General features: G+C 46.2%; 1 protein-coding gene across 3 annotated transcripts in view; it reads left to right on the forward strand.

The window, feature by feature from the left end:
* BICRAL (BICRA like chromatin remodeling complex associated protein) overlaps nt 1–13,421 on the forward strand; it is a 54,819-nt gene extending 41,398 nt beyond the window's left edge. For all 3 annotated transcript variants that reach the window (XM_073553441.1, XM_073553440.1, XM_073553439.1), the window contains 6 exons: nt 8,956–9,035; nt 10,240–10,289; nt 10,386–10,531; nt 11,177–11,271; nt 11,574–11,676; nt 12,393–13,421. In XM_073553441.1, coding sequence (XP_073409542.1) covers nt 8,956–9,035; nt 10,240–10,289; nt 10,386–10,531; nt 11,177–11,271; nt 11,574–11,676; nt 12,393–13,171 — 1,253 coding nt within the window. In that variant the 3' untranslated portion in view covers nt 13,172–13,421. The remainder of the gene's footprint in view (nt 1–8,955; nt 9,036–10,239; nt 10,290–10,385; nt 10,532–11,176; nt 11,272–11,573; nt 11,677–12,392) is intronic.
* The last annotated feature ends 1,104 nt before the right edge of the window (nt 13,422–14,525 follow it).

Below are 14,525 nucleotides of genomic sequence, written 5' to 3' on the forward strand. Positions count from 1 at the left end.
AGATGCTGGCAGTGGAGTGTGGAGCACGTGCACTGAGGCATGCTGGATCACTGGTGAGGAGTGAGGACCAATGTCTGACTCAGTCCCTGAGCTACCTACACCTAAGCCTGGGCGCTAGCAGGCTAGGCTGCACAACACATGCGTACCAAGGGTAGGCGTTTCATAATGAGTCAGTCACCAGATACCTTCATACGTGCATACATCTCACACACCTTATAGTCTGTAAATACATCTATCCTAGCGCATGGGCGAGCGGCCCTGCGAACCTTTTATAGCCACGGGCGTCCGGGACCTTCCTGGCTTCTCGGATGGGCCAATCCGAACACGAGCAGGACCTGAGCACGTGACCCTCGATCTCCAATGGGAGATCACTCCACGGGCATGCTCAGTGGCCCGACATGAGGACTTAGTCCCCGGAGAATCTCGCTGCTGAGCGGCATGCATTGTCATAGCTGTGCCAGAGGTGGCAGCAGCAAGCAAACCCACGGAGTTGGCCTGGGCAGAGCGCCGGGACCGACGAATCTGCTGAGCAGGTTCCACTGCGGCCAAAGAAGAATGGGAGACCGCTGGGTGCAAGGCTCTGGATTCCTGCTGTGCAGTGGCAGGAACCCAACACCTAACATTACCCCCCCTCCTAGGGCCCCCTCCCCTCTGAGCCTCGCTACGCTCAAACGCCGCAATGAGGAGCGGAGGGTGGATGTTCTCCACTGGCTCCCAGGTCCGAGCCTCTGGACCATAACCCTTCTAATCCACCAAACAAAACTTTTTGCCCAGCATCACCTTGCATCCCATGATGGCATTGACCTCAAACTCGTCCGAGGACAAGTCTGATGTCCAGGCAGATGACTCAGAGAACCGGGACAAGTGACAGGCTTAAGGAGGGACACTAGACACAGAAAAGAAAAGCGATCAAAAAAGGTCCAAAAAACTAGATAATTCAAAAGATAAAACATTGAATCTTTATTGAAATATGACCAAGGTACAGGGAAAGTGAAAACAAGTCAAACATGACCATGGTAGCACAAGGGCGACAAAGTGGGGCATACATTGGGCTTATGGACAGTGTAGGGGAAAGCAAATTGCTTAGGCATTGTTATGTTGGCAACATTGAAAATATAGCACCCATCCCCAAAATACACATATTATAAATACCACCCAACAGGATATATTAATATAAAGACACTAAGTCAAGATATACACATCTTTACCTGTTGGAATGGGAGATGAAGGTCCACCCAGGTATGACCCCCCCCAACGCACGTTTCGGCAACTGGCCTTTCTCAAGGGGTAATGGGAAACAAGGGAAGTGAGGGATATTTAAGATAGAGTCCACCAATAAGATGGTAGAGCACACACATGTGAGAAATCAGGCCAATCATATGGTTAATAGGAATCACTCATGGGCATGACTGGGCGATGCTGACGTAGTCCGCCGCCAGGGTTGCCTAGGTGACGGAGTGCGTCATTAAGGTTGGACGTGTCGCCACCTCTGAGTCCTTAAGGGGAGGAGCTCATGACGTGGTCTCTTCCGTGACCGCGTCACTATGACAGGATGTGCTTTCTCATGTGACCCAGTAGGGGGAGTGGCCGTCCTGACGCTACTACTGCCCATTACTAGTGTGCCCGCTGATGTCACCAATATAGGACGGGGCGCAGCTTTTCTATGTTCATATATTAGAGATCTTTTGTGATACTCTCTATGGGATAGTGATGGTTCTTGTATTATAGTTACATATTGGATGTAGCATTTGTCTGCCCTCTTCCTGCTGGATATCGCTACATGAGTTGTTGTCATATGGAGCTATGTGGTTTTTGTGATGCAACCATGGTTACAAGCGCCACCTCTGTGAGTGATTCCTATTAACCATATGATTGGCCTGATTTCTCACATGTGTGTGCTCTACCATCTTATTGGTGGACTCTATCTTAAATATCCCTCACTTCCCTTGTTTCCCATTACCCCTTGAGAAAGGCCAGTTGCCGAAACGTGCGTTGGGGGGGGTCATACCTGGGTGGACCTTCATCTCCCATTCCAACAGGTAAAGATGTGTATATCTTGACGTAGTGTCTTTATATTAATATATCCTGTTGGGTGGTATTTATAATATGTGTATTTTGGGGATGGGTGCTATATTTTCAATGTTGCCAACATAACAATGCCTAAGCAATTTGCTTTCCCCTACACTGTCCATAAGCCCAATGTATGCCCCACTTTGTCGCCCTTGTGCTACCATGGTCATGTTTGACTTGTTTTCACTTTCCCTGTACCTTGGTCATATTTCAATAAAGACTCAATGTTTTATCTTTTGAATTATCTAGTTTTTTGGACCTTTTTTGATCACTTTTCTTTTCTGTGTCTATTGTTATGTTTTTGCGATTGTCCACATGTTCCTTAAACCCTTTACTTTATTATATACATTAGTGTTTATGGGTTGCTTATCCTTAATGTGGCTATGTTTTAAGGAGGGACACGTGGAATGTATCAGAGATAGCCAAGTGTGGTGGAAGGGCCAAACGGTAGACCACAGAGCTGATCTGCTCGAGGACCTTGAAGGGGCCAATGTAGTGCGGCGCGTACTTAGCGGACTCTACCCGCAGCCTGATGTTTTGGGCGGAGAGCCACACCAAGTCGCCAGGGGTAAAAGTCGGAGCAGGACGCCGGTGTGCGTCAGCGGAGGTTCTCATTCTCTCCTTGGAAGCCCGAATAGCATCCTGGGTGTGATCCCAAATATCGCGTGCCTCCACCTCCCAGTCTGCCACCCTGGAGTCGGTGGATGACACGGGCATGGGCACAGGGAGGCGCGGATGCTGGCCGTAATTTAGGAGGAATGGGGTCTGACCGGTGGAGTCGGCCACAGCATTGTTCAAAGCGAACTCTGCCCACGGCAGCAAGGATGCCCAGTCGTCCTGCCTGACCGAGACAAAATGTCGAAGATATGTGATCAGGGTCTGGTTGGCTCTCTCTACCAACCCGTTTGTCTCGGGATGATAGGCCGAGGAGAGATTCAGCTCAATGCTGAGCAGGGAACAAAGCTCTCTCCAAAACCGGGACGCAAACTGAGGACCCGGGTCACTGACAATCTTGTCCGGCATGCCATGCAGGCGGAAAACGTGCTTAATGAACATCACTGCCAGGCCCCACGCAGAAGGTAACCGGGAGAGAGGTACCAGGTGCACCATCTTAGAGAAATGGTCGGTGACAACCCAAATGACCGTGCTGCCACTGGACTTGGGTAGCCCCACCACAAAGTCCATACCGACCAACTCCCAGGGCCTGCCCGCTACCGGCAGAGGATAAAGAAGCCCAGCGGGCCGCTGCCGAGAGGACCTATTCTGGGCGCAAGAGACGCACGCCTGAATATAGTCCCTGACGTCACGGGCCATATGCGGCCACCAGTACGTCCTCGCCAGAAGCTCAGAGGTCCGTTTTGTCCCGAAATGTCCACCCACCCTGGACGAATGAGCCCAAGAGAGGACCTCCGGTCGCAGACGGGCAGGGACAAATGTCTTGCCCGGAGGTACTGACTCAAGGGCAACCAGAGCCACAGTCCTCAGGCTCTCGGATGGGACGATCAGCCGAGGCTCCTCTTCCTCTGATGACACCACGGAGCGGGAGAGAGCATCGGCCCGAACGTTCTTCTCCCCGGAGAGAAAATGGAGGGTGAAGTGGAACCGGGAAAAGAACAAAGACCATCTGGCCTGGCGAGAATTTAGCCGCTGCGCTGTTTGCAGATACACCAAGTTTTTGTGGTCAGTGAACACCTGGAAAGGGTGGCGAGCCCCCTCGAGGAGGTGTCTCCACTCCGAGAAGGCCAACTTCATCGCTAGCAACTCCCTGTCCCCGATGGCATAATTCCTCTCCGCTGGTGTGAAGGTCTTGGAGAAAAAGAAGCATGGGTGCTTCCGACCTTGCGTGTCCTTCTGAAACAGGACCGCTCCAGCACCGACGGAAGAGGCATCCATTTCCAGAATGAAGGGCTTATCTACATCGGGGCGATGTAGAATGGGAGCGCTAGCGAATTGGGACTTAATGGAGGAGAAGGCCTTGGAGATTGGTTCCGACCACAACTTGGGATTTGCACCCTTCTTGGTGAGGGCTACCAAGGGTGCTACCAAAGTCGAGAAGTGGGGGATGAATTGGCGATAGTAATTTATGAACCCCATAAAGCGCTGCACCCCTTTGAGAGAATGAGGTTCCTGCCAATCCATCACCGCCTGTAGCTTGGCAGGTTCCATGGCCAATCCCGGGCGGAAATGATATAGCCCAGGAAAGGCAAGGACTCCTGCTCAAACACATACTTCTCCAACTTGGCATAGAGGGAGTTTGCCCGCAGGTGATCGAAATCTTTGCAAACATCTCTCCGGTGGGAATCAATATCTGGAGAGTAGATGAGAATATCATCCAGATAGGCTACAACCGAGGTGGTAAGCATATCCCGGAAGATAACGTTCACAAAGTCTTGGAAGACGGCCGGGGCATTACAGAGGCCGAAGGGCATCACCAGGTATTCATAGTGCCCATCCCCGGTGTTAAATGCCGTCTTCCATTCGTCCCCATCACGGATGCGAATCAGGTTGTAAGCCCTCCGCAGATCAAGTTTGGAAAGCACCCTCGCTCCCCGTAGCCTATCAAACAGCTCTGATATCAGGGGCAGAGGATACTTATTCTTAACGGTGATGGTGGCGTTAAGACCCCTGTAATCAATGCAAGGACGTAGTTCCCCACTCTTCTTCTGGACGAAGAAGAATCCCGCCCCCGCTGGTGACACTGACTTCCTAATGAATCCTCTTGCCAGATTCTCCCTGATGTATTGAGACATGGCCTCTGTCTCCGGGAGAGATAGGGGATAGACTCGACCCCGGGGAGGCTCGGCACCAGGCAGGAGGTCAATAGGATAGTCATAGGGGCGATGCGGTGGAAAGGTCTCCGCCGCCTTTTTGGAGAACACGTCCGCATACTGTCGATAGTGTTTGGGGAGCGACGAGAGATCTGCGGGAACCTCGGTGGAGGCAACCTGAATGCACTCCCTCAGACATCTACCCTCACATGATTTACTCCACCCAATAATCCTCCCTGAGGACCACTCTATATGGGGGGAGTGGTACCGCAACCAGGGGACCCCTAGAAGTACCTGGTCAATACCCTCGGGCATGACGAGGAGGGATATCATCTCCTGATGAGATGGAGCCAGTGAGAGTAACAAGGGGGCGGTCTGGTGGGTTATCTGTGAGGGTAGAGTGGTGCCTTTCACCACTCTGACGGTGACTGGTGTAGACATCATAACCAGGGGTATAGCGTGCCGTTGAGCGAAGGCTGACGACATAAAATTGCCCCCTGCCCCGGAATCCACGCAAACCTCCACTGCCAGAGTAGATGAATCAAACTCAAGTGTCCCCTTAAAGGACAGCTTGGAGGAAAACGCCGCTGATTCTAGTGCGCCGCCTCCTATGGCCACTAGGCGCAAGCGTTCTCCCAGCTGCTGTGGGCACCGGTTGGTAAGGTGACCGGACTGCCGGCTAACATGACAGGTCACAGGAGCTTGAGCGGACCGGGGCCTGGATCCCTCACGGGAAGCCCCCTGACGCTCGGACGCCCGATCGGAAGATTCCAGAGGTTTAGCAAAGTTAGGTGCCAACCTAAACCGCTGCCTACACTGGGCCCGCTCCAACCTTCGCTCGGCGAAGCGAAGATCAATACGGGTGGAGACAGTGATAAGCTCCTCCAGTGTGGCGGGAATCTCCCTGGTGGCCAGAGTGTCCTTCACATGGCCAGCCAAACCTCTCCAGAATGCCGGAATGAGGACCTTATCTGGCCACTCTAACTCTGAGGTCAGCGTCCGGAACTGGATGGCAAAGTGGCTGACCATGGACGAGCCCTGTGACAATGCCAGCAGCCTGAGCGCGGTGTCATGGGTGACTCGTCCCAGGAAGACCTGCTTCAGAGTGTCCAAGAACCGCGAGACACTCTGCACCACATGATCACCACACTCCCACAGCGGTGTGGCCCACTCCAAAGCCCTGCCCGACAAGAGGGAAATAATAAATCCCACTTTAGCCCGCTCAGAGGGGAATCGTGCAGCCAGCAGCTCCAGCTGTATAGAGCACTGGCTTACGAAACCCCTACAAGAAGCACTATCACCCGAGAACTTCTTGGGCAGGGGGCGGCGGAACAAAGTCGGGGCAGGGATGGCTGTGGTCACACGGGAGACAGCCTCTGTGGCTGCCTGGACAGCGACCGCAGTAACATCCTCAGCTGAGGCTGAACGCTCGAGAGCCGTCAACCTGCCCTGCAGCTGCCGGATGTACTGTTCATCCGCCATTAAGAGCCAGACCCCGGAAGGCACCAAATAATAAAGATGGTAATAAGGTGCGTTCGCAGCCCGAGGTCCACCGTGCAGGGGTGGTAACCTGCTGCTCAGTAATGGCGGATGCTATATGGCGGTATACTATAAAGACACGCGGGTTATCATCACCCGGTGTGTACGGAGGCGGACTCTGTTGCTTCAGAGAGCCGCACTACCGCTGAACATAAACGCCGGAACCTGTTTGTGCTCACAGAGCTCGGCTAAAAGAGCGCACAGTGTACGGCCACAGAACGCTACCCCAAGGACACGGGGTTAGAGTCCCTCTAGGCCCACTGAGCGCGCGGCGTCGCTGCCACGAGCGCCGCTAAAGACGCTGGTAGTGGAGTGTGGAGCACGTGCACTGAGGCGTGCTGGATCACTGGTGAGGACCAATGTCTGACTCAAACCCTGAGCTACCTACACCTAAGCCTGGGCGCTAGCAGGTTAGGCTGCACAACACATGCGTACCAAGGGTAGAGGTTTCATAATGAGTCAGTCACCAGATACATTCATACGTGCATACATCTCACACACCTTATAGCCTGTAAATACAGTCTATCCTAGCGCATGGGCGAGCGGCCCTGCAAACCTTTTATAGCCATGGGCGTCCGGGACCTTCCTGGCTTCTCGGATGGGCCAATCCGAACACGAGCAGGACCTGAGCACGTGACCCTCGATCTCCGATGGGAGATCACTCCACGGGCATGCTCAGTGGCCCGACATGAGGACTTAGTCCCTGGAGAATCTCGCTGCTGAGCAGCATGCATTGTCATAGCTGTGCCAGAGGTGGCAGCAGCAAGCAAACCCACGGAGTTGGCCTGGGCAGAGCGCCGGTACCGACGAATCTGCTGAGCAGGCTCCACTGCGGCTGAAGAAGAATGGGAGACCGCTGGGTGCAAGGCTCAGGATTCCTGCTGTGCAGTGGCATCAACCAAACGCCTAACACCAACCCAACAAACAAGGCAACACGAACAAGGGGTAACTGAAAATACCAGGCATACAAATATACACTCACATATAACTGAGGAATGCACCGGGGTGTGGACAGGGCAAGACCAAAGTAAGAAGAGGGAAGGGAATTATCACACTTACAAACCCACGCAACAGTCACAGATAACTCCTCCAAATGCCTTCTCATATAAGCACCTATCTTCCAAGCCATGCAGCATAAGCTAGCTCTGACATGGTTTTCTATCAGGACCCAGATTATAAAGGGGATGGGAATGGCTAACCGAGCTCAGCTGAGAGCTCAGACTCCCAGAGCTCCCAACATGGCCGATTAACCCCAGTTCAGCCAAAAGAAATTAACATCATTTAAAAAGAAGATGAAGTGCTTCTTTTCAGTGTAGGAGAAGGAATAATCTCACGCTGCGGTCTTTTGGCTCCTCTCTCTTGCGGTAACCTCGTGACATTCATTCAGTGTTCACTACTGAACGCTGAAACGAGTGCAATGGAAGATTATATCCTAACACCAGTACCAACGTAAAGACTTTCTTTGTGGGTGAAGTTAGCACACAATTTGTATGGTCCCCTATTGATGGTATAAATATCCAAATGGCCCTTGGCAGAAAAGGTTACTCACCCTGCATTAGATGGTCATTATGGAATCTGTAAGTTTGTAATCTTAAAGGGAACCTGTCAGCAGGAATGTGCACAGTAACCTACAGACAGTTGCAGATCGACGCCATTATACTCATTAAAATGATAACTTGGTTGATGAAATCCATCTTGTGGTTGTTCTTTAATTTCTTTATTTTCAATTTTTAGTTAATGATATGCTCGTGCCCCAGGGCGGGCCTGGAGAGGGGGTCTTTATCTGGTGCTCTGATTAGGTATTCATAGTGCAGACTGCTGACAGGTTACGGATCCCTCACTGACCTGCCCCCTAGTTTGCATAATGAATATTTGTACATACTTAAGAAAAACAAAAACTTCTGCAGGCAGGTGCCAGTCGTGGCACCTGCTCTGCTTCATAATCGCATGTTTCATGTGCCAATAATACATTTTCTTCATGTTATTCAGCTAGAAAAAGAAAATCAAATTTGAAAATGGCGCAGTAGCAGCTATCGGTGTATATAGCTGTGATCCGATAACTGCTATTGCGCATGCGCCGGCGCAAAAGTTGCTATCGGATCACAGCTATATACACCGATAGCTGCTAAGTATGTACAAATATTCATTATGCAAACTAGGGGGCATGTCACTGAGGGATCAATGACCTATCAGCAGTCTGCATTAATAATACCTAATCAGAACACCACATAAAGACCACCCCCTCCAGGCCCGCCCTGGGGCACGAGCATGTCATTAACTAAACACTGAAAATAAAGATTAAAGAACAGTCACAAACCACAAAATGGATTTCAACAATCAAGGTATCATTTTAATCAGTATAACGGTGCCGACCTGACATTGTCTGTAGGTTACTGTGCACAATCCTGCTGACAGGTTCTCTTTAAGTGTGGGGACCATAAGGATGACTCCAATTGAACTAATCATGAGGCAGCAGCAATAATTACGTTTTGAGAACTGCTACTCAAATTACAGTGCAGCTACTTCAAATATCAAGCTATCATGAAAAAATACCCCGTATTCACTTGTTTTATTGCAGATCACAGTGCTGTAGGGAAACATTTACACCATCATTTATCATTGTCAAAAGAAGCTGTCGTGGGAATGCAAAGTGCAGAGGTAATAGCTACCTTTTGGTATATTCAATATGTATATGCATGTGCCCATTCTCCTTTTTGTAATTTTTAAAGTGTAAAAGATTAACCCCTTAACCCCCGAAGGTATTTTTGCATTTTCATTTTTTGCTCCCCTTCTTCCCAGAACCATAACTTTATTTTTTTCATCAATATGGACATGTGAGGGCTTGTTTTTTTGTGGGACGAGTTGTACTTTTGAATTACACCATTGGTTTTACCATGTCATGTACTAGAAAATGGGAAAAAACATTCCAATTGCTGTGAAGAAAAATATTCAGGATTGAGAGTCCTCAGTAGTTGATACCTTTTAATGGCTAACTGAAAAGATGGTAATACATTGCAAGCTTTCGAGACCACTCAGGTCTCTTCATCAGGCTAGACTAATACAAAATCTGAAGTCATATATTTATGCACAATACAGCCTAGAAAAAGGCTTTTGTATTGCACCCAATTCGTTATTCTATATGCGCCTTTTTTAAGTCTACTTTATATGTCCTTGGTTTTTTTTTGTTGTTTTCTGCATTTTGGGTGGAGTTTATCAATTCCAGATGTTTTTGCCTGATTCATCAATATCACTCTCACCCCTCCACACAATTTTTTCTGACTTTTGACACCAAATTGCTAATTTAATTAAAGTAGTTCAAAACAGAAAAAAAATCCAATTTTCTACTTTCTGCCAAATTGATGAATTGCGTGCATTAGTTTAATGAATTTGACACCAAAAACAGCAACTAATACCACAAGACAAAAAGGAAAGTGACTAGAACCTCCCCCACAAATAATGAAATGGGGTCCTAATGTATTGCCACATCCACAGAAAGTATCAAAAGATAACATGATTTAATCCATAAAGTAAACTCTATAGAGCATAGAAACCCTCCAAAACTTCATAATTGCAGTTTTTTCAATCATCACCCCTCTCCCCTCCAAAAAAAATGATTTAAAATATGATCAAATTGTAAGTGCCTCGAAATAACCAATAAAAATTGTTTGGCCATAGATTGTTTATTAGGAAATTGCTAAAAACTGAAGAAAGAATTTAAGTATTAGTTAAAGAGAGAGAGCAGAAGCCACTGAATAACATTATACTACAGCTGTAGAGGGCCAGGGGTAGTTGAAACTTTAAGAATTGTCTAAAACTGAAAACTCTTTTGTAAATATTGTTTCTTGTATATTTTTTTTGATAGGTTGATGGGGGTCCCGGTGTACTGAAGAGGCCAACCTCAAAAAAAGCTCTGTGAGTATTACAGCCCTTTATTCAGTATTTTGATTGGACTATAACATCTTGATTTTCATTTCTATTTTGAATTTTTCTTTTTTTTTTGCTTTCTAGATTTCTTCAGCTTTTGCGTAAAGAGAACGAGCGATCCCTGCTGCCAGACAGAAGCAGATTCCAGTCTATCAATAATGCTTGTGAAAGGCTTTTCCCATTTCATATATTTCAAGGATCACTGCCAAGTGAGGAGGATTTACAGCAAGGTAGTTCATCACTATGTACTATACGGCAAAGGTAGATAGATATCTTTCCTTTCTCTGTGACTAGTGCTTGAAAGGGGCTGGCTTTCTGGTTCAGTTTGATAGCTAGGCCAATTCCCTTTCTGTCTCGGCATCAGCTAAGCAATCTGCCACCTTCAAGCTTTTTGCTAGTAATATGTCTGGACATAGGAGGACGTGAGCTATTTCTGTGTCAGAATGAACTTTGATGTGGATCATTTTGCATTTTTGGCACATTTCACTTAGATTCAGACTAACACTGAACTTATTGGACTTATTGAAATTTGTGGCATGATTGGGTTTTTTTGCAGCTTCATGCGTTCATCTGCATAATGGACAAGTGCACGAGCTGCTTGCTATTTACATGCACTAATCTGGTCTATAATCCGGACCAGATTGGCATATGTTGCATTTTTTTTTTACATGCAGACCTAAAGTTTGTGTGGGAAAATTACAATTAGTCCTTGTATGGTCCGTTGCACGCAAGGACAGAACACAAACCGAAAATACACTTTTGTGAACTTAGCAATGAACAAAGCTTTAAGTTGCTGGTCATCCCCTTTATAATATACATCTTATTTAGTTGTATTTTGTCATTTTTATTGATTACTTATTCTCTTTTAATTACAGTGGACGATGAATTTGAGACTGCAGCCACACATCTTTTACAGAAGACCCAGGCAATGCTCAACAAGTACCGAATGCTGCTAGTAGATGATGCAATGGTGTGTAATGTACATATAATGCACAGATAACTCATCAGTATGCATTTACCAATATATATTGGTGTCACGAATCTGTCCGAGTTGTAGATGATGACAGAATCGAATATTAAAAGCATAGTCGGGGAAATAACTGAGTTCAGATGAGAAAGCAAAGATGTGCAGCAAATGGAAAATTAGATAGTCTGATGGCCAGGTCCACAAAGGCATCCAACAGCGACATACGAGAAAATGTCATATTTCTGAATGGTATTTGATGGGTGAGGTATTAATATATTGATCTGTTGTCTGCATTATTGCTTTAGCGGACCACTCCTTCTGCAGAGATGGTAATGTTAGACAGGATGTTCAACCAAGAAGAAAGAGCCATGCTAACACTTGAAAAACGGATGGCGCTGGTCGATCCTGGTGAGTTTTTCTCTTACCACATTTTTTTTACATAGCATAAATTACATAATAGCAAGAGAAAGAAATAATAAAACAACCGCTATAAAAGGGAGAAGAGAGAGCTCTTTATTCTTTTTCAGCAATGCTTGGTAGATGGGGTCTTAACGTTTATCTGTCAACTCAACATTCTTTCCTATGTAAGAGCTGCATGTCACACCTACATTTGGACTCCTAGTAGCCACACTTATTTTGCCATTTGGCTACCAGAAGCAATGAAAAAAATACACTGGTTTATGAGCTTCGTGTTTTCATGAGGAGATCTCTCCCCTCCGCTCAGTGTACGTATACAAAGCATCCAATTGGTCACTGCATAAAGTTGTGAGTACTGTTCAGCGCTGTGTATACAGCTATCAGGAAGACAGGTGGTAATAACCCATGTCTGCCTTCTCTACGGAGAGTCTGACTGTGTCTATCAGATAGTGACTCCACAGCTGCACGATCTCTGCACCTACTCTGCATTGACGTTTTAGAATGTCCATGCGGAGCAAAGTGTGGATCGTCTGGATGTTTAAAGTTTACAGGTGGTCTGTAACTGGTTAAAAAGTTTTTTTTTTTAAAGGGGATGTTGAGACTTATCATATTGATGACCCAGCCTCAGGGTAGGTCATCAATATCAGATAGGTACCTGTGTGGCACTAAGGCATTGAGAAAAAAAAAAAATTCTCCTCTTTTCACAGATGGTTACTTGTCAGAGTTTTGCTGCCTTGATACATTTCAAGAAAGTTCTTCTGATGAGAAGGTTTCCAGCAGTCAGGATACCGATGCCGAAGCAGACCCTACCTTATCAGATGCTTGTTCACCGGTTGATGATATTAAGGACAAGACAATTGTGGGTAAAGTACACGACTCCCCATTATCAGTGCCTAAGAATAATTCAGCATCCCATAAACCCAATGACCCTTCCGAGGATAAAGACAGCCTTAATGCAGATAGTAAATTGAAGAATACAAGTCTTTTACCACAAAAGCAACTTTTCGTAAGCCTTTATAAACTGAAGCGCAAGTACACTGAATGTTCTTCAGATCCCGATGCTTCGTATAAGGCATCTAGGAATCCCAACCCTGTTGCTGATGCTCCGGTGACCATTTCTGTTTCTGGCGCAAATATGGACACAGGCGATGTAGAGCATTTCCATGGTAAAGCAGCGGGACCTTCTCAAGATGCTGCATGCAAGCCAGGAGATCCTTCAGTAAGTCCCGGAAAACCTTGTAAAACTTCAACTCCCAGTGATACGGTAAAAGCGACAGTAAGAAATGTCCTGGAACTTAAACTAAGTGCAAAACACTTCAAAAGTGACAATTCCAGCAGGAATTCAGCAGAATTACAATTTGTAAAACCATCAGCTCCTGCATTGGAGGAAAACTGCACGGACAAACCCATTTCTGATGCCAGAGAAGGAGCACCAGAAACGGATTCGGTTTTAGAAGCCGCTGTAAATAGTATATTAGAGTGCTAAAGGACAACTTTCACATTTTTTCTGTGGGATGCATGCCACCAGTGAGCAATAGTGACTTTATTCACAAGCCAGATTTGCAACGGCACACAGCGGCTTGAGGCAGCCATTACTGAGTGAAAGCAAGCCTGTTTTAGACAATCAGGATGGATCTACAAAAAGCAGGTCTCAGTAGTAGTACAAGGGTTTTAAAATATATTTGTTATTTTTTTCACATTTTCATTAAAGATGCAATCTCTATTGCAAATCTGAAGCAGACTTATTTCTTCAGTGTCAGATGAGTGAGGTAAAGCACTGCCACCTATAATAGAAAGAGACATAACAAGTACAGTAAATCCAAGGGATTTTTTTTTATTAAGGCGACTAAATTTTAATCTGGGATCATGCGGTTTATTTTGGTACTTTATATATGAACATAGTTTGGGTATTTAATATTTTGTTCCAAAATGGCCTACTATTTTTTCATTTTGTCGCCAGCAAAAGTTGTCTTGTATGCCGCAGATTCCTTCTTTGTTGCGAGACCTTTTTTCAGGTCTCAATACCCAGATGCAAGTAGATCTGGATGTTCCTCCTTTCTGATAATCAGTGGCATTTACCTGATAAATACAGCAGTGGAAATCTGTTCTTCATATATTAAATTGATTTTGAGCTTGTGGGAAGATTGTGTCTATACACAGATGGAAATTGGACCAAGCAGAGCTGCAGTATAGATTATGGGGGAAACAAAGAGCTGCAACCATAGCCTCTGATGAGTCGTAAAGTGGATTTCAGACCATTACATTTATGATCTCTTAAAAGAGCACAAGTAAACTGAGTAATTGACATTCAAAAAAAATATATTGTGCAGGTAAGCAATAGACAAAAGGATGTAATTTACATAAAACAGAAGAATAGGATAATATGTAATTTTTAACCTGATGTAAATACCTTTCTTCTGACTCTGGCGTGTTTTTTCTTTTATTCCTGCTCCTCTCCGTTACTGAGATATGGCCCCTTCTTTCCTGTATGTAAATTTAGTCTTGTTAGCAAAGTGGGCGTGGTCCTCAATGTTTCTCTGGGCATCTTCATGATGACCACACCCCCTTAGCTTAAAAGACTAGCTTTACATACATAGAATAGGGGGCCATATATCTGGAAAGGAAAGACTCAGGAACAAAAGAAAAATATCGCCGGATTCATTTGAGTACTGGCATTTACACCATTTAGAAAAAAATTACGTTTATGGCAAGTGACAGGTCCTTTTTAATATTAGAGCTACACATTTTTTTTGTACCTGATGCCAAATATGAGAGATTGCACCTTTTCTGAAATGTCCTATAAGTGTCCTCAAATTTAGACGAGAGACGGTTTCGCGGTC

Source organism: Dendrobates tinctorius, unplaced genomic scaffold (genome assembly GCF_039654945.1).
Source record: "Dendrobates tinctorius isolate UK_male_01 unplaced genomic scaffold, ASM3965494v1 ptg000201l, whole genome shotgun sequence".
Classification (NCBI taxonomy): Eukaryota; Metazoa; Chordata; class Amphibia; order Anura; family Dendrobatidae; genus Dendrobates; species Dendrobates tinctorius.